General features: G+C 35.1%; 1 protein-coding gene across 15 annotated transcripts in view; it reads right to left on the reverse strand.

The window, feature by feature from the left end:
• Window positions 1–3789: 3789 nt before the first annotated feature.
• The window catches only part of LOC135209998 (signal transducer and activator of transcription B-like), a 161767-nt gene continuing 137860 nt past the window's right edge, over window positions 3790–27696 (reverse strand). For 14 of the 15 annotated variants that reach the window (XM_064242739.1, XM_064242752.1, XM_064242744.1 and 11 more), the window contains 8 exons: window positions 19742–19823; window positions 17934–18136; window positions 13540–13677; window positions 12289–12481; window positions 10226–10344; window positions 9468–9638; window positions 7999–8136; window positions 3790–7689 (listed from right to left, as the gene is read on the reverse strand). In XM_064242739.1, coding sequence (XP_064098809.1) covers window positions 7462–7689; window positions 7999–8136; window positions 9468–9638; window positions 10226–10344; window positions 12289–12481; window positions 13540–13677; window positions 17934–18136; window positions 19742–19823 — 1272 coding nt within the window. In that variant the 3' untranslated portion in view covers window positions 3790–7461. The remainder of the gene's footprint in view (window positions 7690–7998; window positions 8137–9467; window positions 9639–10225; window positions 10345–12288; window positions 12482–13539; window positions 13678–17933; window positions 18137–19741; window positions 19824–27696) is intronic. The other variant, XM_064242745.1, reaches the window with a different exon arrangement.

Raw genomic sequence — 27696 nt, forward strand, 5'->3', positions numbered from 1 at the left:
CGAATTTTTGCTTGGGAAATCTTTCGTTTAAAAGCATAAAGTAGTGATTTAAAGCTATGTTTCCAATGCTAATACAGGGCTGTATACACATTGAATGTTTAGATATTGCGTGTTAGCCAAAAACCCATGTTTTATTCAATACCTTAGACTGAAGCGGGTAATAAAGCAAAGGCGTTTGTTGGTCTCTTATTGGTAATTAATATACATATGGTGTATTCATTAATAACAATTTTGATAAAGTTATGGCAATTCAAATGTTAGAATCATCAGTTTAAGCAAGGCTGATCAAATAGAAGCGAGTAATAATATTTTCAAATCAGCCCTTTATTAAGTTTATTTACAACTGTGATCTTGTTTCATTACCTTGTTTTTGTCTAAGGTGATGAATAAACCATGATTTGTTTACAAACTGTAGTCTTTTGGTAACTTAAGTGAAATGTGACCCTTTTAGTACTGCCAAAATTTTGCATTTTTTGTTATTGTCTTCCCAAATTCCATTTATACATACATACACAGACACACACATGCGTGCACACACACATATAAGTGGAACATTTACACAGATACATAATACCATGCACAAACACATGTGTATGTGCATGCACTATGTTTCTAAGTATATGTTCCACTGTGTACAATATATATATATATATATATATATATATATATATATATATATATATGTACATATACACAAATCTATGTATGTATGCATAATTGGAATTTAGGAAGACAATAACAATAAATGACAAATTTTGGCAAGTACTTCAAGAGTCACATTTCACTAAGTTACCAAAAGACTACAAGTTTGTAACTATAATATGATTTATTCAACTTCTTAGACAAAAACAAGGTAATGAAACGAGATCAAAGTTGTATAATCTTAAAAAAGGGATGATTTCAAAATATTATTAGTTGCTCCTATTTGAGTCTTGCTTAAACTGACGATTCTTACATATGAATTATCATAACTTTGTCAAAGCTGTTATTAGTGAATACACTGTCTATTACCAATAAGGGACCAGCAAACGCCTATGTTTTATTACGTTCTTTAGTTTAAGGTATTCATTGTGTACAGCCATGTACTGTCAGTGGAAATGTAGCTAAAAAATCACTAGTTAATGCGTTTTAAATAAAAAAATTTTCCTGCAATATATTTCCCTTGCAAAATTTGTGATCTCTCTCTCTCTCTCTCTCTCAAAACCTTAAAACTCCTGACAGAACATAACATGATTATAAAAGGCATAAGCCCAATATAAAAGAGCAAAATGATAGGGATAAAAACAGATGATAATTATATGTAGGCAAAAATGTGAAAAATTCCATCACATTCCTTACTAATAAATAAATATGCACTCAGAGAACCATGCCACAAGCCTACAATTGCATCTACACTGAATCTCTGACTAAACTGCATCTCGATAATGACCTAAAGCCTTTTTCTCTCAATAAATTAGTGCATCTCGATAATGACCTAAAGCCTTTTTCTCTCAATAAATTAGTGCATCTTGATAATGACTTAAGGCCTTTTTCTCTTGATAAATTAGTATGTTTGAAAAACTTGAGGACTGAGTATTAAAAGTGGTATCACTGCTCAATTTACCTCAAACAAAGTGGTTATGTTTTATGGTTTGGTTTTAGTCTGTCAGTTAACAGACTTTCCAAGGATGTTATGTTTGCATTTTTATGAATTTGTTAGAAAAAATCACGGTATTCCTACAGAAGCAGTCCGTACGGACTGCAAGGAACATAACCGCCGAAACGACATCCACTAGGGATTGGGGCCCGTCCAATGTATTTCGCCGTGTTTAGTACTGGCCCTGGGAGGTTAATTACAGTCATCCTAATAAATATTACTTAAAATTCTTGTTCAGTAGGTCCAAAAACTGCATAGAATAGCCGCAACTGCCATAGTCTAGGCCACTGCGGATAAGTACCCTAGATCTACCAAAATCACATAAGCTAGTGCCTACTTAGCAATTATGGGGCTCACAGAGTAAAACCCAGTTTTTGAAACAGGGAAAACAAATGAGTGAATAGGCCTAGCACCAACAGCAGTAGTAAAATATGTTCAAAACATAAATATACATATGATGGCTCCTATATGCAATATAAGTAAAGGCCTAATTCACAACAAAAAAGCAGGAAACTGTGGTAGTGGTAATCAACAAGTTGGTCCTAACCAAACCTAAAATGACTACCATAACTAGGTATGACTAAATTTTCAAGTGGAACTTCAATGGCTACACCCTAACCTAATAGTATACACAGACTAATGTAGGCTGTGGCATCCTACTTGAATTCCAACTTTCCTGCAATTAAAAATTTGGACTAATACTTAGGCCTACAGAGACAACATAAACTGACCTTCACATCATGTTTGGCCTTCCCCTCTCCTACAGTGGGCCAAAGAACATACAACATACCTAAGTATGGCTAGGTGTTGACTAAACGTTGTGTAGGAAAATTGAAAAATACCGGTCTAACATTCTGAAAAAAGGAAGTAAAGCAAAAAACAATGTAAAGGAGACGGCCGGACAAAGATATCTATAATTTAATATTAGGTATCTTTTTGTTGAAATAGAAAGTAAAGGATGTAAATAACGACCGAAACAATGAGACATTTAACGTTTTTAGCTCTCGTTTTACGTTCATCTTCGAGGGGATGGTACTAAACATGGCGGAAGCTCTGGTAAGCGCAGTCTTTAGTACCAGCCCTAGGCTATGGCCTAAGGATGAAAAAGGACACAAACAAAAGACGGTACATTATTCATTATCTCGGTAGATCCACCCTCAAATTTTCTCTAATGTATATTGTTATATATACAACCTTTTCTACATTCTGAAACCAATAAACCAACAAATAAACTACCTATCTTGTGTGGTCGTCCCCTTACCAACGTCAGATTAAGCCTATGGCCTAAATACTATAGTCAAACTTTCGAGTCTTTCTTGAGCATTTTCAACAGTATAGCTACTAGAAAAGAAATAAGGTTCATGTCAGACATATTTACAGACTATACAATTACCTTGAATGCCGCAATACGATCGGTAAAAGCAATTTGCCAGCTCGTTATACACACCACACCAAACTTACTGCACAGTTATTAATCTGGACTGACTACCAACTTACCAAGGAAAGCAGTTTCGAAGCCTGCCACTTGTTGTTACCAAAAACAAAGAATACCTCTGGTCATGTTGATATCGACACCGTTTGTAACTGACCAAGTTAGTACCTCAGGTAACATTGATATAGTTTTTTGTTTTTTTCGAAAACAAATACACCGAGTACCTCAGGTTATATTGATCTCGATAAAAGGTAAGGCGAGTCTTCTTGACAATATAGATGGTCTGAGAACAGCAATTCTTCAATAATGTACAGCTGAGCCTCAATGCAAGTTGATTCTAATAAAGGATGGATCTGTTTTGCCCAAAAATTATTTTCAAATCTCTCCATTTTTCATGTTGTAAGTTCAGAATTTAGAGTAAACATTTGGTTTGTGGGAACTTATTACATAAGGGTGTCATACAAGCTGTCTATTAGATAAATTAGATTAGTTTTCTAAAACCATTGAGTCACATTCCTAAACATTCATAGAGCTTGTCTAAAAGGCAGCTTCTTGAAGGAGAGGTGAAATTTTGAGCAAGGTAAAATTGTAAGAAATCAGACAGCCATGTAAGGCGAAACCAAAGTCAGAGAGCAATGCAGTTCACTTTGCGTGGGGGAACATATACAGGTATAATAAGAAAATAGGGAACAAATATAAAATGTCAAATAAAACTAAGTCAGAATCAAAATTTTTATTCTACAAAGTTTGACATGAAATTCATTGACAGTAATTATCATTAGCACACGTCTGTACAAAATAAAAGGTTTAAGGCATTTCAGGTCATTTGGGATAAAACATGGATTGTAATTCACACCCAAAATGGTGATCAAAGCCACATCTTATCTCAAGAGTTTAAAAGGGAAGTATTTTTTTTCTTTAAAAAAATCACATTAAAGAAATGAAACACCACTTTTCTTTATTATGTGAGCTATTGCAAAATATCCATGTTTCTACGGAGCACATTGCTAATTGCAGCGGTGTGTGTGTTGAAGGTGCCGTGATGGTCATTGTGAACGGAATGAGAAAGGGATTTTCATGCTGCCAGGGATGGCAAGCATCTTTTCCTTCATACAGAGTAATAAGCATAATTACGCATTCATTCATATCTCATTCAAAAAAATAAATGGGTTTTCTTCAAAAGACTACATCTATCATCCAAAAATGTGAATTAGTAACGTTAACATTTAACTGATAGCAATTTTGCTCAGCATTCCAAGATACAATACCAAGTTAGCAACAACAACAAAGACAATTTTTTTCCATTTCTGTGCCAATAGTTTTTAATGGCCTCTTCCCCAGGAAGCACAGCCATTTCCCTAATTACAGTATCTTTTTTTTTCTAAAAATACATCTGTAGCATTTACTAGTTATGAAAAGGATATCAATACTTAACAATCTTTTAGAGCGATGCCATAATAAATATATACACACATACATAAATAAAGCCAAGACAGGCAGCCCAAAAGTAGTTGTGGCAATGGACTAGATTACTTAAAGCATTCTCGTTACACATTCAAGCTTTTAGTTGGGAAATGTTAAGACAGTCACCAACACTACTCTCTATGTGTTCTTTCAAGAGCCCCTGGTTTTACATGGAAGCTCTGTTACACTTCTGGTAAACCACAACTCAAAATTTGGCCTGATCAGTCAATCACTACCAGTATATCAAAGCAATATGCATTGCAACTATTAATCTGAACAGTGATGAGCAAAAACATTACAAGCCAGAAATTTAAAAACAGAACATTTGATAAATTTCCAACAGCATTAGCAGATGCAGTGGTAATGAGTATATGTGTTGCAAGATAATAATGAAAGACAAAAGATTATCATTTATGAACCACTGACCTAGATAAACTTAAGTTTAATAAAAAAATGTACAGAGCCTGAAACAATTATAAGTGAATGCCATTAAAGTTGGTTCTATAATGAGTTGGACCTACAAATTCCACAAAGTTGAGCTGTCATTATCAAAATGTTATAAAGTAGTATAAAATTAGTTTCACAATATTTGTTTAAGGCTGTCAGGTTTTATCATTAAAATATTAAGTTATCATATGTATGGAGAACAATGATTAAATGCCTAATACTAATGTACCTATATCATGATATTTTGTGAGGTTTTATTACAGTTGTGTAACACTTATCACCTGTAATATTGTGGTATTTTTTTTTTCATTTTACAATAACTATGTTAGCTGAAGATGTACATCATGCTGAAAAAATTTCAAGATTATATAGGCCCTAAGACAAGGAATATAGTTTCCAGAGTTATAATACAGAAAACTGTATTAGTACAAACCTTAAGAGTGAAATTATATTGCTGGATTAATGACTATACAGTAGTTAAACTGATATCTTACTTTTTTTCTATAGCTATATTAAGTCTGTATTAAGTTGTTCCAAGTTTTTTTTTCTTTTTCTAAGGCACCAAAATTATGTAGCAAATGGTCTTCACTTCCATAAAAATTGTTTGAGACAAAAGTATCACTAGAAACTCACTTGAGTACCAGAAATTAATTCTTATACAAAAATATTAGATCTCTTTTTAAAGATAGACCAAAATTTTCCAGGAACTTTTAAGAAGATGAGCAAACAGTGACACTGTGTAGATGGAGACATTACTAAGCCCAGATGAGACTGAATAGTTGGATTAGAGTTGAAGTCAAAATAAAAACACAAGACTACTCATGAACTACAAAACAAGTTTCTTTATCAAATTACAGATTACAGAAAAAACTGTAAACTCCAACTGTTCAGCCAAAAGAGGCCCAGCAATGTTTTTCTGCCGTGGAAGGTCAGTCCATCAGGGTCCAAAAGTGCACATTTAAATATAAAGATGACCGGCATTGCTGGAATAGAAACTGAAGATTTGAAGTTGTGTTACAAGGGACAAAGATTATAAGAGAATCAATGGGAAGCTGTTTATAGGAAGTTGGACCTTTTCTTTTTGGAAGACTATCAGCAGCTCTTAGACGCAGCTGGGTAGAGGAAGAACAGCTCATAGGCACAGCCGGCGAAGGGCTCGTGAATTCTTTATTTTGGAGAGGAACAGGTGTGACATGCTTAGGACCACTTGTTGAGGACTGCTAGCTCAAACACAGCTTACACTCCATTCTTCACTCTAGGCATTTCACAATAGCACCCAAAAACTTTACCATTAAGCCTTGAGGCAATAGTCGACATCACAGTGGCCTCCTGAATAGACTGTCACCCATCAACAAGAACAAGAGTTCCTTACAAGCACCTCCGGCAACACTGTGTCTCCGGCTGGCCTGTATAATATCTGAGGATGATTACCCTAACAGGTGTAATCACTCGAAATATCGAGAATCGTTATCATGTCGGTCGATCGATAAGTTAGAGGAGCCAGGCTGAGACATTCCTCCTTCTGGTGCAAACAGGAGCTCATGGATAAATTAAGAACAGAAGGCATCCCTTCAACAGACCTCCACTGCTCAACAATATACTAATTATGGTTAAGGCATTCTTCTTGTAAACATGTGATGCCAATCACGGAGTAGTTAGGAACTATCCAAAAGAAATTTTTAAAGGGGAGCCTTCTTAGTTAAGCAATTAACCAAACATGGCACAAATTTACTTCTATCCAGAACCAACAAGTGTTATAGACAGATAGGCAAGTGGCTATAGACAAGAGCATCATGCTGTTTGTTGAAAGATGAATCTGACTAGGATCGCTAGTGATGTTGCAATGACAAGATAAGTATTAAGTTCAGTAGCTGAGATATGGCTTTTAACAATGCATTGCCAGTGTTCATATGCTTCAAGATATTAATAATAATAATAATAACTTGCATGCCCTGAAGAATGACATTTTTTCTTTTCGAAGCTGCCAATAACAGTCTCGTTGCTAAAGCAGATACAGTATACTATTGTTACCACAGAAGAATCATTTATCATGACAGTAAGGCTTTCCAAGACAAACTAGCATGACTAGGATGTGAATGCCAAACAGAAGCATTCTGGGGAGAATATAAGGCTATATGAACCTACAAGATGCCAATTTTACTAGGAGGCAATCAAGAGGGTGACAATCTATATACAACCAGTTGATTTCACAATGACTAATTTGTTTTCTTCATTAACTGTATAGGCTTCAGTTGAACCATTCAGAGGCACAATTTCACACCAATTTTGTATAAAACTGAATCAAAGTGGGTATCTGATATATAAAAGGGATTAATGATAGAGTTGATTCCAGTCACAAAATGGATATATAAAATTGGCAGCTGTGCTATTGTAATATTTTTTTTATGTCTAGCCTTCCACCAGCAATGATTTGGCACCAGACAAAAAATACCTCTAATTCTGGAACCTATGAAAGCCTTTATTATTTACTTCCAGACCCTGGATAATAATACATTACAGCAGGGGCTGGGAGCTGCCACCTGGCAGCATGCATTTCAATTAACTGGAGTAACGTTTTCCGAACAGCTGGCACTCGAACAGTAGTTAGGAATGCATCACGCGCGGCACTCATGACCCGTGCCATTTGGTGAGGTAGCTCCACCTCAATGTCCTTCCCTACTCCCGTCAGTACGAAGAACAGGCATTCAGTCTTTAAGGGCAAAGAAGAGGACAAAAAGTAATGAGAATATACTGGTTAATGAAAAATTACTTTGCCAAATATATTTACATGTTATGTCTACTTTTTAAGACAATTACACTTGTCTCTCTTTAACAAACAATAAACGTACCACGAAATATACATTAATGCACTGAAGAAAGTTATGTATTGTCCTTACAAAACATATATTTTTTTAATGATGACTCATTTTACAAAAGGAAAAATGATTCTATTCTCTTAAAAAAATAAATAAATTCTTAAATAAAAAATGAGGAGTACTGTATAAGGGAATTACTATACCTCTGCTAGACTATTCACAGCATTCTCTTTTAAACACACTTGGCAGCACTGGGCCAGAAGGGTTAGGAGCAGAAGTCCTGGTGGCGTCTCACTGTTTCTCATGCATTTTGTCATCAATTGCACGTGACGCCGCTTGAGCTGTAGCGACAATTAAGATATGTATTAGTTTAGAATCTCAGAAACAGGGCAATAGAAATAAAGTTTAAAATACTTAAAATATACAAGCAAAACAAATTATAATACTGAGTTTTCATGAAAATGGACAAACATTTTTTAATCTTTATTTATAAAGGGATATACCCACTATAGTAAACGGTGCACACCTGTTATCTGCTATTAGCTGAGAAAAGGGAATCATCAGATAATCCTTTGACATTTGTTGTATTGAAAGTCTCCTAACATATAGAGTAACAGTCATCATGACAGTCATGTAAAGCATCTTACGATTATAAGAATTATTTGTTGTGTCTTTATTATGTCATTATTCTTGCAGGCAATTTATTCAGATGTGAGAAAGAGTGCACATTTGGGAGCATCCTCTGCCAATACCACACACCAATTAATGTATCTGTTTATCATACATGGGTAATAAACATATGAAAAGGAGACCACACATAAGTAACCAGCAAGTAAATCTACAAAAAGCCCTACTTTTTATATTAGGTGACTCTGTAAGGGGAAATGCTAGCAGTGTGCTGTGCATAGCAAATTTTTGACAGTATGTACTACAGGTTCTTTACAGTATCCCTTCAGCTCCAACTGCTTGCTTGCTTTTTTTTTTTTTTTTATAGCTGTCAGACTTCTTTTCATCTTATGTTAGAACAAAGCCCACCAGCATGCCTCTAAGAGAATCTAAACTTGTTATTCTGTGGTCTATTAAACTATTTTACAATATCAGTAATATATTAGCCAAGATGGCTTCAACCGCAACAAATTATCAACTAGGAGCTGACTTCACCCAAAAGGTATCATCTTGATGGGGCCATCTAAATTAATGTATTTCCTGTACCATGTTTCATCAATTTCCTTCCCCCTACACTGGCAGAAATAATGATGATCTTTTGAGAAGCCGTGATATCATTTGCTTTTATAATTAAGATACAATTACAAGACAAAGGCAGAGCTGTAAATTAACAAAGCTTTCTTTCTGCATTCCAATTTCATGAGAAACCCATGGCTACTTAAAAAAAAAGCATACAAACAGTAATAAATACTTCCCATTACTACCACAAATTTTTAATAATGAATTTATTTAGCACCTTTTCTCAGAAAAGAAACCCATCCAATCATTAACAAATACTCCAATTACTGTCACATTTCTGATAAAGAATTTTGCACTGTATTTTTTTCTCAAGGAAACAAATAAAACAATTACATAGTAAAGTCATTGGCCATTTACCATCTAACCATCAGCAGTTCACATATTTTATTTTAATCAACCATGAAGGATACTTCTTTAGCTTCCTTACCTGTGTGTACATCTCATTCAGAAAAGTCATATATGCGATCCAGCGTGGATGGGCGGGAACAAAACCTGGGTAAGGGGCAGGGGGATTATTCCTTAAGAGTCGGTCTCGCTCTTGGAAATACTCCTGACATGTATTGAGTAAAGTTTCAAGGAATGTCTCACTTTTTTCTTTCTGTGGGATAAAGTTTTCTATTAGTAACAAGGTCACAAAATTATAGTGATTTAATTTTGATAAAAAGAAGAAAAAAAACATGAAGTCAGAGGGTCAAATCCACTGATGTACCAAACTCAAAAAATATAATTACAGTACATTACTTTACAGGGACACACAAAATACAACGTATATTGCACCACTACTATATTTCTCTATTTCTTTACTATACCACAACTATACGTATTTCCATACTGTACCTCTTTATTGTTCCACTGCTTTATTTATACATATATTTCTTTTCTGTACCACAACTACATTTCTGTATCGCTTTACTGCACCACTACTATATTTCTTTATATCTTTACTTTACCACTACTATTTTTCTATAATTCCTTTAGTGTACCACTCCTATAGTATTTCTATATTTCTCTACTGAACCAATACAATAATATACTGTATTACTATATTTCTTTCATGTACTGCCACTCATATATTTCTATCATTTTTTACTGTACCACTACTATATTTTTATAGTTCGTTACTATACCCCTACTATGTTTCTCTATTTCTTTACTATAAATCAGCTATATTCATATAATTCTTACCTCAATAATTGCAATACAAAGGCGGGCAGCTGGTTCTGCATGTCGAGATGCCTCCACCACTCTTGTAAAGACATGCCTCACAACTTCCATCAGTTGTCTTGCACTGACATTATTTGGATCTGTTAAAAAATCATTATAATTAATAATTGACAAGCCACAGAAAATAAAGTCAATGCAGCTGGATCATTTTTAAATCCAAACCAGAACCATGAACATGAAAAAAAATATGAAAGACGTATGTGCCTACTCAAATAGTTTTAAAATTGAAGGTTAACTACAGACTTAGTAAGGTACTACAGAATTTGTAAGGCAGAAGACCAGATAACTATTGTGAATGTGGAAATCATGATAGTAATTGACAAATCACTAAAAATAAAGTCAGTAGTGTTGGACCATTTACATACAAACTAGAACCTTGAGCATGCCAACAAAAATATGAAATGGGTATGTTCCTACTACGTATATATCTTTAAAACTGAAGGCTAACTATAGAATTAGTAAGGTAGAATACTAAATATGTAACTCCATTCTGAATGTGGAAATTGCTTATATGTACAGTAAAAAAGGACATCAGCTTTGCATATGGCATGTTATAAAAAATTAGTAAGGATGGGAACTATCAAGACATGAATTCAATTATGTATATAGCAAATAAAAAAAAATGTAAATAAAAATAATCTCAATCCACCATCTTGGGTATGAGGCTCATCTCTGAGTCTGTACATTCTCTCACATGAAGAATAGTCATTCCCAGACGTCACTGTGCATAACAGTTTATCACTGCTGTGATGTGGTGTTTCTTTGTCTAAAGCTCATTAATAGGACACCAAAATGCAAAAGTAGAGATGCTGGGAATTTTACTCAGCTGAACACAACTAACAAAGATCCTGCTTTGAGTGAAAAAAATTCTCAATGCATTCAGCAAAAGAAAAGTGTGTTTCAGAAGTTGCTAGAATGTTCAAAATGTGCAAATCATCCATGAAGGGGTTACTGAAACAGAAAAACAAATGTGTTGTTTCAGCTTTTGGCACTGTAACTGAAGATTGGTGGTGGGAGATAAATGCGTAGTGCACATTTAAAAGGTTTTGAATGTGTGGTTAGAATACATAAAAAGATAGTGTTCCTTTGGATGGCAATGTGTTGTGTCAAAAAGCACTAAGATTATATGAGAACTTCTTGAAATTAACTGCTGAACAGAGTAAAAATGCAAATGTTTCCATACCATACAGAAAGTAAAGGGTAGCTACACAGATTTTCAAATTAACATGTACTAAACTAAAAATATAACAATAATGGGAGAATCAGCTGTCAGCTTTCCAGCAAAAAATGAAGTTAACTGAGGAGAAACGATACATTCCAACATGCATTCTACTCTGATGGGACAGGATTGCTCTGGAAGATGCCTATTAGAACATACTACTACATACATATAAAGGCAAAAGACATAACAAGAGATTCAGGGCATGAAAGGACAGGCTACGGTTGGTACTATGTGACAATACTGTGAGTCACATGATTAAGAGTGGTGCCATTTACTGGGCCAACAATTCACATGCCCTCAACAACAAAATGTATATAGTCATCTTCCAGTTTTTTGGCATCACAAAAGCAAAGGTACAGCTATTTACTGTAAAGAATGGGTTTGCCTTTGTTCCTCTCGAAGTTAAGAAATACTTGGAGAGATAGGTTTACCTTTTAATTTCTACTTATGCACAAAGTACCTGAGCATCCTAGAGCTATTACTAATGATGATGAAAATGTCTGACTTTTATTTTTAGCAAACAACAACAGCAATAATAATAATAATAATAATAATAATAATAATAATAATAATAATAATAATATACTTTGTGAAAATCAGACGTCCTTAGATGGATTAATACAGCGGCTATTTTCAACTTATCAACAGTGGCCTAGCTACCAGCATCTTCTTCCCTGATTCTGCCTTTCAACAATCAAAAGCTGGGTCTATTCATAACTTCCTCCCACCTTAGACCTAAGTAACCGAATAGCTACTCTGTCACTTTAGAACTGTTGTAAATAAGGGCATAAGTGATTCTAACCTGACATGGCTTTCGTGATCGAATTCTGGACATCAGGTGAGAATGGTCCAAGGTCGGGTACAGTTGTAGTGGGAGTGGAAGCCTCCAAGTATTGCGCTCGAAGGTCCGCAGATCCAAGGGATTTGGATCTCTTGATTCCTGATTGGCTCAGAGCTCCCACAGCCAAGGAAGGAGGCCGGGCCATGGGAACAGCCTGCAAATATAATGATGTTTTAGATTTAGTTGGCCTTATGCCAGCACGGGCTCTTACTCATAGAGCAGCCAGTAAAATGCTAACGGTGAAAGGTGATGATAATGTTTACAATACAGTTACTAAATGATTTTTTGAGATATAATTGGCCTAATCTACAATAAATTGCCATATGATGTGTCCATTAATATAATAAGACCACTCTACACTAGCATCTTTATAAACACTAAAATTGTAATGTTCCATAATATAGTATTATAACTCCTTCCGAACGGTTCTTTAAAAGATAATTTGAGTAATCAGTTGATAAAAGCTCAGTGTACTGTAGCTGTGTAATAAACTAAATAAAGTGAAGTACCACCACACTAACCATATAAAAACCAACTCTGATGTTCTGGCATAATTATAGCATATAACAACAGATTACACTGGAGGCATTTAAACAGTTACAACAATTATTTATCTTAGATCTGAGACGATTTTTTGTCTGTAAATGCAAAAATAAGCTTTTTGTGTATTATAAATCCTCGTATACTAAATCTACGATTAAGGTTGGAGTACTGAAGTTAATTCAATGTTAGGCTGAATTTCAAGACATGGTCTATCATGACTTGGCCACTATAAAATATTTATGCTTCTCCTTAAGGCAGCATTTTCTTTGTAAGAAAGTTTTTAAGATATCGCATCTAGGGCTTAGTAGTAAAAGGCTTTCCAGCCCTTGAGCAAATCCATTTAAAAAATATTAGGAACTTTCCATATCTCTGTCGACTAAAATATCTCACAATTCTGTGCGATCCTTAAATTCGTTCAAGTTTGTGCGTCAGCGCGTGTACGTAGAGAAAATGTGATACTGATAATGTACTAATTGCAAGATAAGATTATCACTTCCCTCCCCTGTAATCATATCGAAGACAGGTGCAGTTAAGAAAAATTATTGTTGACTTCCTGGTGTTATTAATGTAATATCTGACCTCGTTTCCGGAACACCTGCATCACGATAGACAAGATTATTTATTTATTTCTCTAACGCCCTCTACTAAAAGATTTCCTCTTCTTCTTGCCTTAGAATCTGGGTCATTTTCCTTGTCGTCGCTGAAGTGCACCCTGGGAGGAGAGCCGCTCGGGGGTCGAATATCACCATTGGCTGTCTGTCGAATATTACTGCCTGATTTGGAGTGTTGCAGACTGCCAGGTCGACCCTGCAAGAGAGACGTGTCGGCTGAGGGACAAAGACACGCTACGAAAGACAGAGAAAGGGGGAGAGGGAGAGGGAGGGAGGCTGCGTATCTGAAATCCAGATCAGGCTCACTGAAGACCTGAGGTACTACGGTAAGTTTTCAGGAAGAAGAATGAGCAGACGGCGAAGTTTTTATTAATCACGCAAATCGGTAGAGACTTGTTTCGTTAACTTATTAAGCAGTAATTATTCTACCGAGTTCAAATATCTTACCAATAAAGTGACTGACTTAAACCAAGTTGTTTTGAAACGTAAAACTAATTACACAATATACGAAAAAGCCAAATGAGAATAGGAAATGAAAATAATCTAATAATTTAATTAGACGTGACATAAAAAAACGTGACACCCTTACATGTCAATGGAGGGTCACGTGACATCGTTACTTAGAAAGTTTTAATGACAGTTATGATTAAGAAGAGAGGACGGAGTAATTAAAGCCAATTACGAGTATGACGCTGATGGCAGTAGGGACAAAACACAATAACGAGTGGAACAATAAACAAATATTTACAGAAATGCAAAAGAAATTGATTTTGAAGATTTTATTAATTTTAAAGACTGACATTTTTTACATTTTATATAAATTAAATGATACAATATTTTATAAAAATGCCAAGTAAAAAAAAAAGTGACCAACGTAAAAAAAAAATAACGATTAAAAACTTTTAAAATATACCAAGAAAACATATACAAACATATAATAATATAAATAATAAACATACTATTTTACGAACATATACAAAAATAAACAGTTACTGATTACACGTTTACGTACAGTATTAATGAGAGGTGCAATAAATGTGGTGCCATGCAAGCACACTGTAACAGAATTGCTTGCAAGAGCAAATGCTTGAGATTCTAAAGTGTCACTTGAATTAAGGAAAAAGAATAATTAGAAAATATCTTGTGAGAAAAAGAAGAAATATAAAATATCTTATGAGAAGCAGATGAAATATAAAAATCTTATGAGAGAATGAAGAAATACATTAAAATATCTTATGTGAAAAGAAATATAAAATATCTTATGAAAAATCTTATGAGAAAAAGAATATAAAATATATTAAGAGATGAGAAAAGGAAGAAATATAAAATATCTTATGCGAAAAAGAGGAAATATAAAATATCTTACGAGAAAAAGAGGAAATATGAAATATCTTACAAGAAAAAGGAGAAATATAAAATATCTTCTGAAATGTCAAAAGGTCACCTGTCATGTCACCTGAAGCGATAGCAGTATTCCAAAAGGAATCTTTTTTTGGGGGGTAGAAAATATCGATGAAGTTCTATTACACCTGTTAAGCAGAGGATGAACATTGCATAATGCTTACTCTGAAGTTACTAACAGCATTGTATAAAACGTCTGTCCTTAGAAAGCTTTTAACCTCTGGAGCAAAAGATGAACGTTATTTGACAATGACAGTAAAATTACTAGGATTTGTTACAAGCCCTAATTAACATAACTAGAACATTACCATAAGGTTCAATTCATTATGATACTTTTCCCTTTAGAAATATAATAATATTAATAAAATGCGAGATCAGAATGGAATATGGAGCATACCATTTGTTCTAATTACATGGAACTGGCGCAAGCATAGGATTTGAAAGGTAGAATGTCACTCAAGAGTTTTAAAGAAGAATTAACAATGATAAAAGTCTTCAAAGGAAAGACGACTTGGACAAGGAATTTATAAAAGAAAAATTGTGTTAGTGGAGAAATTGACAAGATATAACTGTCACCCTGAATTATTTTTTTATATATGAAATAAAAATATGTTAAATGTCTTACTTGGAAAGATATAGTGAAGGATTATATAAAATAAATATAGTGTTAGTGGAGAAATTTGGAAGATATAACTGTCACATTGCAAGATCTTATTTATCTTTTAAAAAATGTCAGTGCAGAACTAGACGAAATGAAAAGAAAGATCTCAGTGAGGCTTCAAGTCTGACGTCAGCGACTCAGCTGAGAAGTGTCAACAAAACATGGGAGCCCCCAAGAGGGACGTGAATGAGATCACACGTTCGTCCGTGAAGACACAAACACAAGCAAACAAACATGCAAAAAACGGTACAGGTGAACATGGGTTGTGAAGACACCAGGGCCATCCCCACAACATTTCACCTCATTTTTTTTTTTAAAGAAAAAGCTAATGTTTTGACACAAGTTCAGATGTTCTCTCATTTTTGTGTGCGTGTCACAGGCCAGACAGAGTGTTGTCATAAGCAGAGGGTGTTAAGATGTGTTATGTCCCCCTAGCTGGGTTTTATTCGTGTTACTTTACTTCAATTTATCTGAGACTGAAGAATTTAATCCGGAGTTTATTTGTGTAATGATATTTTAGAGAAGAGTTCATGCCAGCGGCAGGTCAGCAATTCAAAGCAAGGTCTAATACTACTGAGATACCTATCTGCCTCAAGTAAGAGATGTTTACTGATCACAACTGCATTTAAGGCCATTTCTATACAGCTTATCAATCTAACATGACTTCTACAGAATCTTATTCTACAAAAGAGCCTTGGATTTTCCCTCTATTCAGCTAACCAATCCCCTCACACATATACTATGAAATAGTGTTAAAACTGAATATAAATCGAAATTAAATATCTTATAAAAATTTCGAAATAATGGTAAACAGAATAAGAACACCACCTAGAATTCCCATATTGACTATACCGAACTGACAGGTGCACCTAAATTCTTAATCTGGAATTCTAATTTCTTTTAGAACGCTAACGAACCAAAGTAGAATACCTCTAAATATTTCCGATATTCTCTCTCACTTCCTGCCTCCTCTGAGATGTCCTCAAGTTAATGGAGCATGTAAAACCTGCACTTCAATAAACTGTCTAAAGTAGTGGTTCTCAACTTTTTTTTTTTGACCCATGCACCCTTTCACTATATGTCAGAATGTCATCACCCCCCTCCCCCCTTCCCAAAATTGTCTACCTCAAAAGGTGCATTCCAGATAATATGCAACAAAAGACTAAGGTGCATTCCAGATAATATGTAACAAAATGCTATCACAAACACACAACCTAGTGGAGAGAAAGCCCAGCGTGACCTCTCAGCAGTGCGGACCGATAAACACTGCGTTTTGTGTGGTCCTAGAGCCAGTTTGAGCCTCCCAACAAACCCCGAAACTCTGAAATTCGCCCCTGCTTGAGAACCACTGGTCTAAATTATGACAGGACTGGACCAGTTTACTTTAGATGGCCAGACTAAACTGAAAGTAGTTCAATTTAGCTCATTAAGAACACCTGATGTGGAAGGTCACTGGAAGAATTCCTTCTTATGAAGTCTAGTTTGAACGATATATTGTGAGGAATCCCTCTCTCAGCAAACATTAATAAGACGAGCAACAGGCAAACTGCGTTAACTGAGACTTCTCAGGGAGACGGGATAATGACGCAACTACTATGTGATGTTAGTGAACTCACCACGAGAATTAGGGATTCCTTCAGGAACCCTTCATGTTCAAAACACAGCTATGACATCCTACCTTAATTCAAGAAACACAATCTTGGTACTCCTTTCTCAAAGGCTTAAAGCTCATTCCTGTCTTCCCTAAATCTATCTACATCGACTCTGGTGTACTTTAGACCCACAAACAACAAAACTTCATTGAAAATTCCATCCTGCAGCTTAAATCTCAATCCTTCGTTTCCTAATTCTCCCTCCATATATACATCATACATATATATATATATTATCTATATATATATATATATATATATATATATATATATATATATATATATATATATATAACAAATACAAAACTCAATTCGAATCTATTGTTAATTGTTATGGTAACGTTTCTCTCTTGGCCCTTGTAAAACTCACCTGAAGGGTCAGAACAAAGATCAAACCTCAGGCCTTCCTTCCCTAACTCAACCTACAGCGTCCCTTGTGTATTCTGGACCCCCGCCCCCCACCCCCCCCTCAAGATAAAAAAAAGCAACAACTCAAATCAAGTTTACTGCTACTCTCTTCTCTTGGCCCTTGAGAAACTCACCTGACGGGTCACAACCAAGGCATTCCTTTCTAAAGGACTTCAACTCCTATCCTTCCTTCCCTAACTGTGCCTACTATACAACGCCCCTAGTGTATTCTGGACCCCCGCCCCCTCAGCTGCAGCAACAACTTCGGGCAACCAAATCTACTGTTACTGTTATCATAAACGTTTCTCTCTTGCCCCTTGAGAAACTCACCTGAAGGGGCAAACTACTGGAGGATTTCGAGTGTTGGAGGGGAGGCCTGGTGTTCAAAGAAACGAACTCTCGAGCATTTACATTGAGTCCCGGCTTTTCCACGTAGCCGCCGCCCCCGCTGCCGTTCTGCGCGATCATCTTGCCGTTCAGGATGGCGTTGGCGTCGCCGTTCGCGTTGTCAAAGATGCCAGGTCCTCGGAGTGCTGGGTTTTCCACGCCAGGGGCGCGCAGGAGGAGGAGGAGGAGGAGGAGGAGAAGAGAGAAGGGAGCGGCGCGTTAGACAGGACGGAGGAATGAATCACCTGTATTCTAAAGGTAATCATTTAAGGTCACTCAGGTCATGATTTTGTGAAGTGATCTTCCAGGAATTAGTTAATGCCGATGAAATAATTGCCTGGATTCCAAAGGTGTAATTGGCAATGAATTCCTGGTCATGATTCTGTACAGCAATCTTCAGAAATTGGTTAACTTGTGTTGCACAGGTAACTGAGGTAATTGGTAATGAATTTGCAGGTCATGATTTTGTACAATGATCTCCCAGGAATTGGTTATAACATGAAAGATTCAAAAGACAACAAGTATATATATATATATATATATATATATATATATATATATATATATATATATATATATATATCTTAACTTAAATGACCTTTCAGGGAATGGTTAAAACAGATGAAACATTGAAAATACAATAAATAAACACTTAACCTACAACAAATTTACTTCTAGGTCAAGATTTCGTGAATTGATCTCCAGGAATTGGTTAAAACAGATAATTGTTTGATTGATTGTGAGTTATCTGGCGTCACAATAAAACAGATAAAAGAATATACAGAAAGTACAAGTATATAGCTTCACCTACATTAAATCCTCCTGCATAAACGCACCAAATAAAATCATTCAAAAGAATCCTACACAATCTTTAACCAATAATAATAAAATAATGTCTATTACAGCTAGAAAATTTTGACACAATGCCGGTTATGGACACTTCAATTACGTCAAAACTGGATTAAATTTTCAAAATTCACGAAGATAATACAGCTTAATGGAGTAAATGTTCAAAATTTATGAAAATGCAGCTTCATGGTAAAGTCATACGACCGACTCAAAGGTTCCTTTTCACTCTGAGACAAACAAAACGCCCACTAAATTAGTTATTAAATCAATTGTTTCCGGAAGGGTGTCAAACACCGGTTATTCCAAGAAGGTACAGTGACATACTTGTAATAATACTGTATTTAGAAATGATTCTAATAGAAATTACAAGGCGGTTTTAAGTACCATGAAAACTGTTCCAAATTATGTAAATAATCCTCTCTTATCTATGAACATTGTCCCAAATCATGTAAAGAATTCTCTCTTATCTATAACAACTTGGTAAAGTATCTCGCAGATTCCTTTATATACGTATTTTCACATAGGTAACCTCTGTATGTACTGTTACCATATATATATATCCTATTAACCACCCATATCTACTTTATACTATTTAATGCTCTAATCATAAATCACAAAAAGAAAATTTTTTATTATTAACCACTTATTGTGCTTTGAGGCAAAATAAAAAAAAAAATAAAAAGGTTTGAACTTCCATGTACAAGTCACATAAAGTATATAAAACATTATTTACTAGAGAATGTTCTTGCAATCTAAACAAAAATATAAAATTACTTCTATATAATTAAATAAAACATTTCATAAACTAGCAGACGGAGAGGAACCACAAGAGTGCCCACTACCTAGATGAGAGTATTGGGAACATGAAAGGGGTTAATTCGAGATCTATGGTCTGTCCTTACTTGGAGGGCGGTAGAGCTCCATGGCTGGTTTGCTGCGGTTAGTCGCTGGCATGGCACTTCGGCGCCGCGACTGCTCACGGCCCTGCAAAGGAAAGAAGAATAAGATAAGAATTAGATAACAAAACACTAAGAAGAATAATTAGACAATAAAACATAAGGCAAAACAGGCTATGGATGCATAGTCCCAAACTCGCCTCACAAGGCGAGAAGCCATATTTCATTTCTGTGGAGAGAGAGAGAGAGAGAGAGAGAGAGAGAGAGAGAGAGAGAGAGAGAGAGAGTTGCAGAAAGTTAAAACCAAAGAGCAGTTAATCTCATCGCTCAATGGAGTCAATTAAATTGAATCGTCTTTAATCAGGTTAGACTTTTCCATTGCGCATCGGCAACACGACACGCTACCCCACCCTAGGTCTAGAGAACCCCACCTGCCTCCTCTCAATGGCGGAGCGAGAGCTCCTGTGCAATTCTAACCGGCGATTTAACACGACAACCGCCCATAACTGGTTACCAAAGAACGCAGAGGATACGTTGGGCTGGACATGTGGTTAGAATGGAAGAAGGCACAATGCCTACAGTGGTTATGGAAGGATAAGTAGAAGGACGGGATGGAAAGGTACTTCTGTTTTGAGATCTGAGAGAACTGGGAACGTGGAGAAGACTGATGCAAGCAGTTATGGGCCACCAAGAGACCCGAGAGCTACTGGGGTGAGCGAGTAATGTTTTCCCTTGGACGAAGTTACAGTTGGCTCAATCAGGCACTTTTGTTAGCTAAGGAAGAAGTCATCGAAGGGGTTCGCTGTCATTTCTGTTCAAGATTGATGATTGTAGATTTGCTGGGTGTAATTATGATTCAACTATAAAAGAGTGATAGATATCAGGTGCAACCAAAAGTTTCTGTTAGGGCAAAAGTCTTATATATAAATATATATATATATATATATATATATATATATATATATATATATATAATGGTGTTTTACAGTACGTACTTGGGCAAATTATTTTGATTATGGACTCGATACACCAACAAATAAAAATATCTAAGTGGCCAAGTATTCACAAAACAATAAACTGGTCCGTCCCCTCTCCCCCATTTATTTATTTATTTTTTTTTTTATTGTTGTTGCGGGGGAGGGGGACATATTCGCTACACCGCTATACAATACTGCAGTCTATAAACGTTGGGTTTTGGTCACTACTTGGACGGGTAACCAGGTTCGCTTCACTTTCGGCCTTTGGACTGGTGCACTCAGTCGATGATTTCAAGGCAGTGGGGAATCATACCTCTGCATGTTACATATTGCGTTTCATGCTAGTGTGACGACCCTCTCTCATTCAGCCAAGCTGCTGTTTCTAATCTGCCTCTCCCTTACTCAATCTCTAAAGCAAACTATCAATAACACAAAACGGTAAATAGTCAGTTAATAATAATGAAAATAAAATTGACGATCATCCCAAAGAGTAACGAAACGCAACTAAGGTATTCCTTACCTTGGAGAGTGGGAGAGAGAGAGAAAAAAACCTATTCACGAAACTTATAATGCAGGCTTACAGGAGTAGTCACACGTACACATCAACAAGAGAAAAGCACTCTCTCTCTCTCTCTCTCTCCTAATCCAGCCGTTCTCCTCTCCACTCTTCCTCGGTGGCGAAGACAGGAAACGGGAAAGTATGATTGAGTCAATCCAATTAGAAAAGTTCGGCTTTGTTCATGTAGCAAAGCTCTCTCTCTCTCTCTCTCTCTCTCTCTCTCTCTCTCTCTCTCTCTCTCTTGTAGGAAAGCCCTCGAAACGACCAAGAACCATAGCTGTGTAGAGTGAATCTTCACGAAAGCGTCCATAGGTCTACATTTGCAATTATATTATTTATGAATAGATTATCTGGCCTTCTCGTTTGACGATTTCTTGTTTTTTCAAATAAATACAAAGATATCGATGTGCTTGTACCAACTGTAACTGCGTTTGGCAATTCCATACGAGCTCATCAATCTCAAAACACTTTAGTACTAAGGTATGAATGTCAACAGGCAAGGAACATGTCTGCAACTAATTTCGGATCCTATAAGTTACCTTTATTAAAATACAAGGTAAGGAGCGTTTCATGCGTGTGACAAACTTTCTTAACAACTACTTTTCGACTTTATAAATTAATCCGCCAAAAATATCTATTTCATACGCATGCGCGGCACACACTTGTCGCACACAACGCATCCAAAGATGATTTACGGTGAGTCCACTCGACCGTAATAAAAGACCTGTATATGCAGCCTTTGTCTGTGGTTTAACAAAGAGTGAATATCTTTTACCAAATATAGTCATGACATTATTTCTTAGGGATGAGCTGCGCCTAAAAGATCTTCAGCAGTATCAGGTCGCTGGTCAACTGACCTATAATTGCCTAAGAAACAAGATTACGGGTTCTAGAGTTCAAGCCACGTTAAATCCTATACTTGACTTAGACACAATTAGTCATTCTGAGAAGACCATCAATCGTTGACAACGCAATAAACCAAAACAAAAGAAGTAGTACTACATTCGGTCTAGGCCGAGAGTGCTCGTTATTGGCTGTTGCTTTCAGTGGGCCCCGGTTTCAGATTGGTCTCCGTACGCACGTTTCTTATCATTCTTTCCTTTACGAAATAAATACACCAATCTCTATTGTCTTGCTTTGATTTCACCGTAACTTTTACACCACAGTGCTTAAGGTTTTTAAGCTGCTTATTCTACTGGTACCAAGAGCACCCGCGCGCACACACCCACACATAAACAAACGAACTTGAGCATTCAATTCTACTTCCTGGAACTCAATAGAACTCCAGAGTTCTCCAGAATACGTCTGTGGTTTCATAAACTACGTAACAATGTTCTCTTTACGAGCGAACTAACGAAGGAACTAAAACAAAAGAAAAGCTATTGTGCCGGAGGTGACTTGGGAACGCAAAAAAAAGAAAGAAAAAAAAAATCTCGCCAAATCTGCCTTGAAAACTCTCGGTCCAATCCTCCACAGAATTCACTCAGCCTTAAAGTCTCGGGGGCCACGGCTGGTTCACTTATTTAACGTGCATAGTGCTGTAAGTATTATTTAAAGTAAATTAGGCACCGTGGATGCTATAATTACACAACATTAAGACTACTTTAATTACGTACTTTACGATAATCAGTGGAAACATCGTTAAAGTACTTTATGGTAATGTTCTGGGAACACTGTCTTCTTCTACAATTCATGTGTCCTATTGTGGCAAAGTACAAGACAATCACTGCAACGGGATGTGTACAGGGGAGAGAGAGAGAGAGAGAGAGAGAGAGAGAGAGAGAGAGAGAGAGAGAGTACCGAATGTCATAGCCGTGGGTCAAAAGATAGAAAAAAAACATCTTACAAGAGAATTTCACTTTCTAACACGAAGCTTCAGTTTCCCTGCCCGAGGAATAAGAGTGTAGTTTACGCTTTCAACAGAAAAATAACTGACCTTGGAGATTTCCAAGAATAATAACGCTCTGATTATTATTGATTAATATTAATCGGCTTTACAAGATGAAAGCCCCAGACGTTTAACGAAGCTACTGAGATATTCACCAAAGAACAATAGTAATTATGATGATGATTCTCATGAGGGACATACCAGAGAGAAGAATAACGTAATTAATGATATAATGAATATAATTAAAGATATGAGGTCATACTATTCAATACAGAACAGTAACAAGAAATACAATATTCAACATTTCACTCAACACTCCATTAAGTTGCAAACATTCCACATTCTCGCAGTAGGCATCTGGACTTGAGTAATATAATGATCTAGTCCATAAAAGGAGACGAAACAGCTTCATTTCCTCGAGTTTTCTCTTGTCAACATTACGAAATTGCACAGGAATATGTAAGTTTAACGTGTACGCGTCTCCCCCCTCCCCCACACACACATTCATACATACACACACACACACACACACACACACATATATATATATATATATATATATATATATATATATATATGTGTGTGTGTGTGTGTGTGTGTTGTGTGTGTGTGTGTGTGTAATATGTAATAAATCACACACACTAACATAAACATCATTTTTATTTTTGGTGATTATTTTTAGCAGTATCATCATAACTGACCCCTTCCATGCATCATAACCCTTTGCTTATGATTGACAAACGGCCTGCAGTGAAACAGACTCGACGACGAAGAAATTTGTAAATAAAAAAACAATAATAACAAATCAATTACGGTCTAAGACTTCACGGCTTCGACAGGTAACTTATTCCCTCATACGCTTAGTAAGTTTCCTAACCTCTGGTACTCTGGGCGAGATATACAACACAAGTATCCTATAAAGAAATTAATTTATTCTGTCCCGTTGGAATATAGATATATATATATAATATATATATATATATATATATATTATATATATATTATATATATATATATATATATATATATATTTTAATCTAAAATTCAGGACAGAGGCGCTGGGACCTACGCGGTCATTCGCCGCTGAGGATAATGTTAAAACGATTGTTAGGAGAGGGTGGATTGTAAGATGGAAGAGGGAGAATAAGGACGGAGGTATAGTAAAAAGAATGAAAGGGGTTACAGCTAGGGGCCGATGGGACGATGCAAAGAACCTTAAGTAACGCCTGTACAGTGATTCTGTCCTGTATTGGAATTTCGCACTGTATATAGCCTCTCCTAAAGGAAGGCTGAATTTGGATGAGAGAGAGAGAGAGAGAGAGAGAAAGGAAGGGGTGGGGGGGCAGGGGGGTGGGGAGTAACTGTAAATCCAAATGAGCCTGTATAATGAAGGGCAAATGTAGGTCCCCATGTACAAGCCAAAAAGTATTTCAATAACTTTCAAACGCCAAATAATTTTAGCCAAAAATTAATAATTCAAACGGCTTCTTCATGACGCATAAACTACAATTTACAATTAACCCAAGTATCCGTAATCAAAATTTCATTTCAAGTAGGTATTACCAATATCGTAGCACTTCACTCCTAATACCTACGACCTTCTCCCGAGTGCCTTGTAAGAGACCTTCAAATGGTTCTCTTACCATTTTACATCACTTCTTGTACTTGTAGCTAAGTTAGCAAGACCTGCAGGGCTACAGTTAGCAAGACTTGCTTTGGTTAGCAGGACGAACGATGACGCAACACTTCTAGATAAAGTCTAAGTATATACTGATCTGAAACTTACCAACTACATAAAAACCTAACAATTATATTTGAAAATGATTTAATATATGTAAACCAAAACTATACATCTGGTGAAGATTACAAATGAGGAAAAATAATAATTTCAATATAATGCAACGTATTTCTACATAGACGTTTGAAAATGATTTGATGTGTATATATATATATATATATATATATATATATATATATATATATATATATATGTGTATATATATATATATATATATATATATATATATATATATATATATATACATACACAAATTCATGATTGTAAATCTGGTGAAAATTACAACACGCAAAACAGCAAAATTTTTAAGACGATGCAAAGTAAGTTTTCAAATCTAATACGAAAATTATTTGAAATATAAAAAACCACTATTATATATCTGGTGAAAATTACAGATATGAACAAATGAAAAGTTCTCATATAAATAAACATTTTGGGATTAGGTGAAAACACAATTACAGTGATAAAAGTAAATTAATTATTTAGTTTATTTCAAAATAATGTAGAAATGTTCGGTCATGCTCCGATTTTCCTTTTAATTTTGCAAATACCAGCACGACAATCTCTCTCTCTCTCTATCTCTCTCGTCATACTTATGACATGTAAATGATATGATTAATAAATGTTATTCATTGTTATTCACTTCTCGATACAACAAACACACTTTTAAATGTGAGAGAGAGAGAGAGAGAGAGAGAGAGAGAGAGAGAGAGAGAGAGAGAGAAGAAGAGAGAGAGAGAATACTGAAATCATTACCCCTTCAACTTGTCAATCTCACCATCAACCACTTAAACGAGCGTAACTCTCTCATCGAGTCAAACTTGGGTTGTATTCACCCTGTAGTCTCTGAACTGTCTTCAGTTTTTTACGTCTTATTCTTGCCTTTGAACTAATCTTCGTTTACATGATTCAAGATTTAAGATATATATGTGCATTTATTCTTTGTAAAAAAAAAAACAATTCTTCATAGTACTAGGAAGCTGGCCTTTATTTCTTGTAAACAGACAGTTGGGCTATATATATATATATATATATATATATATATATATATATATATATATATATATATATATATATATATAAATACACATTCTTCACATACAAAACCATCTTCATCCTTCAAGCTTCCATATCCATTCAACATGCACACTTCACATCCAAAGAGGGGGAGTTGGCTCAACAGTCCCAATAGGCATTCCAGCCTTAACTTCCACGGAAACTTCTATTTTCTTTCAACCACTACCATCTCAACTTCTCACGTGATTTTCATAGATAAATACTTTGTCTAATCCTCAAATGTTCACATAACAATCATCCTGTTATTATCTGTACCTTAATTAGTAAAAATCGTACCATGCAACTTCCTTGATATACTGTGAAACGATATCCTCAATCATTTTTATTTATTTAACTAACTAAAACTTTTACATTTTATGTATTAACTATTATTCTTATTCTTATTCTTATTATTATTTTATGTTATTATTATTATTATTATTATTATTAGTATTACCAAATGAAGCTTTTTACAACCCCGCATTAGAAATTAACTTTTACTGCTTTAAAATCAAATGTCAGCAACATCCTTTCAATATAATAATAATAATAATAATAATAATAAAATAATAATAATAATAATAATAATAGCAACTTGCTATCAGGATTATAAAAAAAAGCCAAATTTCCATCAAGTATCAGGGCTAATAATAATAATAATAATAATAATAATAATAATAATAATTCCCTTTCAGGAATATAAAATAAACAAAATTCCACCAAGAATTTTTCCTTCACATTTAGAAATATATATATATTTTTTTTTAATGATCTCGTCGGTTAGCCTAAGAGTGCAATTGCGGACTCGGTCCTGCGTATTGTTCTATATCGTTTCAATATCTGTTCAACTTGAATTCAATCCTGGCCCGGAAATCTGCTGGTGCTAAGACCCAGTCTTAACGGTTTACGATATACCTTAACATAATTCCATTCATTTTTTAAGTAATTCAATGCAGGTCAAACGGCAATGAAACATATATAAAAAAATAGCAATAAAAATCTGCATTAAATTTCATGATTTCCGCGAAATAAAAACCCATTTAAAATCGAGGAACTGAGAAACATTTTTACGATTTCGCAATGAAAGAAAACAAAGCACTATTCACTTGAAAAGAAAGGTGACGAAGGATTTTTAGAATGAGAGAGAGAGAGAGAGAGAGAGAGAGAGAGAGAGAGAGAGAGAGAGTGTGTGTGTGTGTGGCGAAGACCGCTAAGAATCGTATTCACTCAAGCACACACACATACATACGTATAGATACATATACATATACATGTATATATATATATATATATATATATATATATATATATATATATATACTACGGTTTGATTATTCTACTAACTAAACTAAAATCCCATTTCAAAACAATAAAGACCAGATATACCATATCAAAGATTACAGGAAATAATGCAAGTCGTCAAAGCAATGAACTATAACTATAAGCTGATAAATGAGACAGCAATCAAACAAAATCAATGAAATGACTAATACAAATAATAAATGACAAACCACGCCATGTCAACTAAATTATAGGCACAAAAACACATACGAATAAAAATAAAAGATACCAATCAATCCACACAGTTTAAAAACTAATACATCAGATAAAACATCGACTAATAAAAGTGGAAATCAAATCTATACAAATTTTGAAATCGGCCAATACAGTTAGAAGATTTTT

Source organism: Macrobrachium nipponense, chromosome 39, assembly GCF_015104395.2.
Source record: "Macrobrachium nipponense isolate FS-2020 chromosome 39, ASM1510439v2, whole genome shotgun sequence".
Classification (NCBI taxonomy): Eukaryota; Metazoa; Arthropoda; class Malacostraca; order Decapoda; family Palaemonidae; genus Macrobrachium; species Macrobrachium nipponense.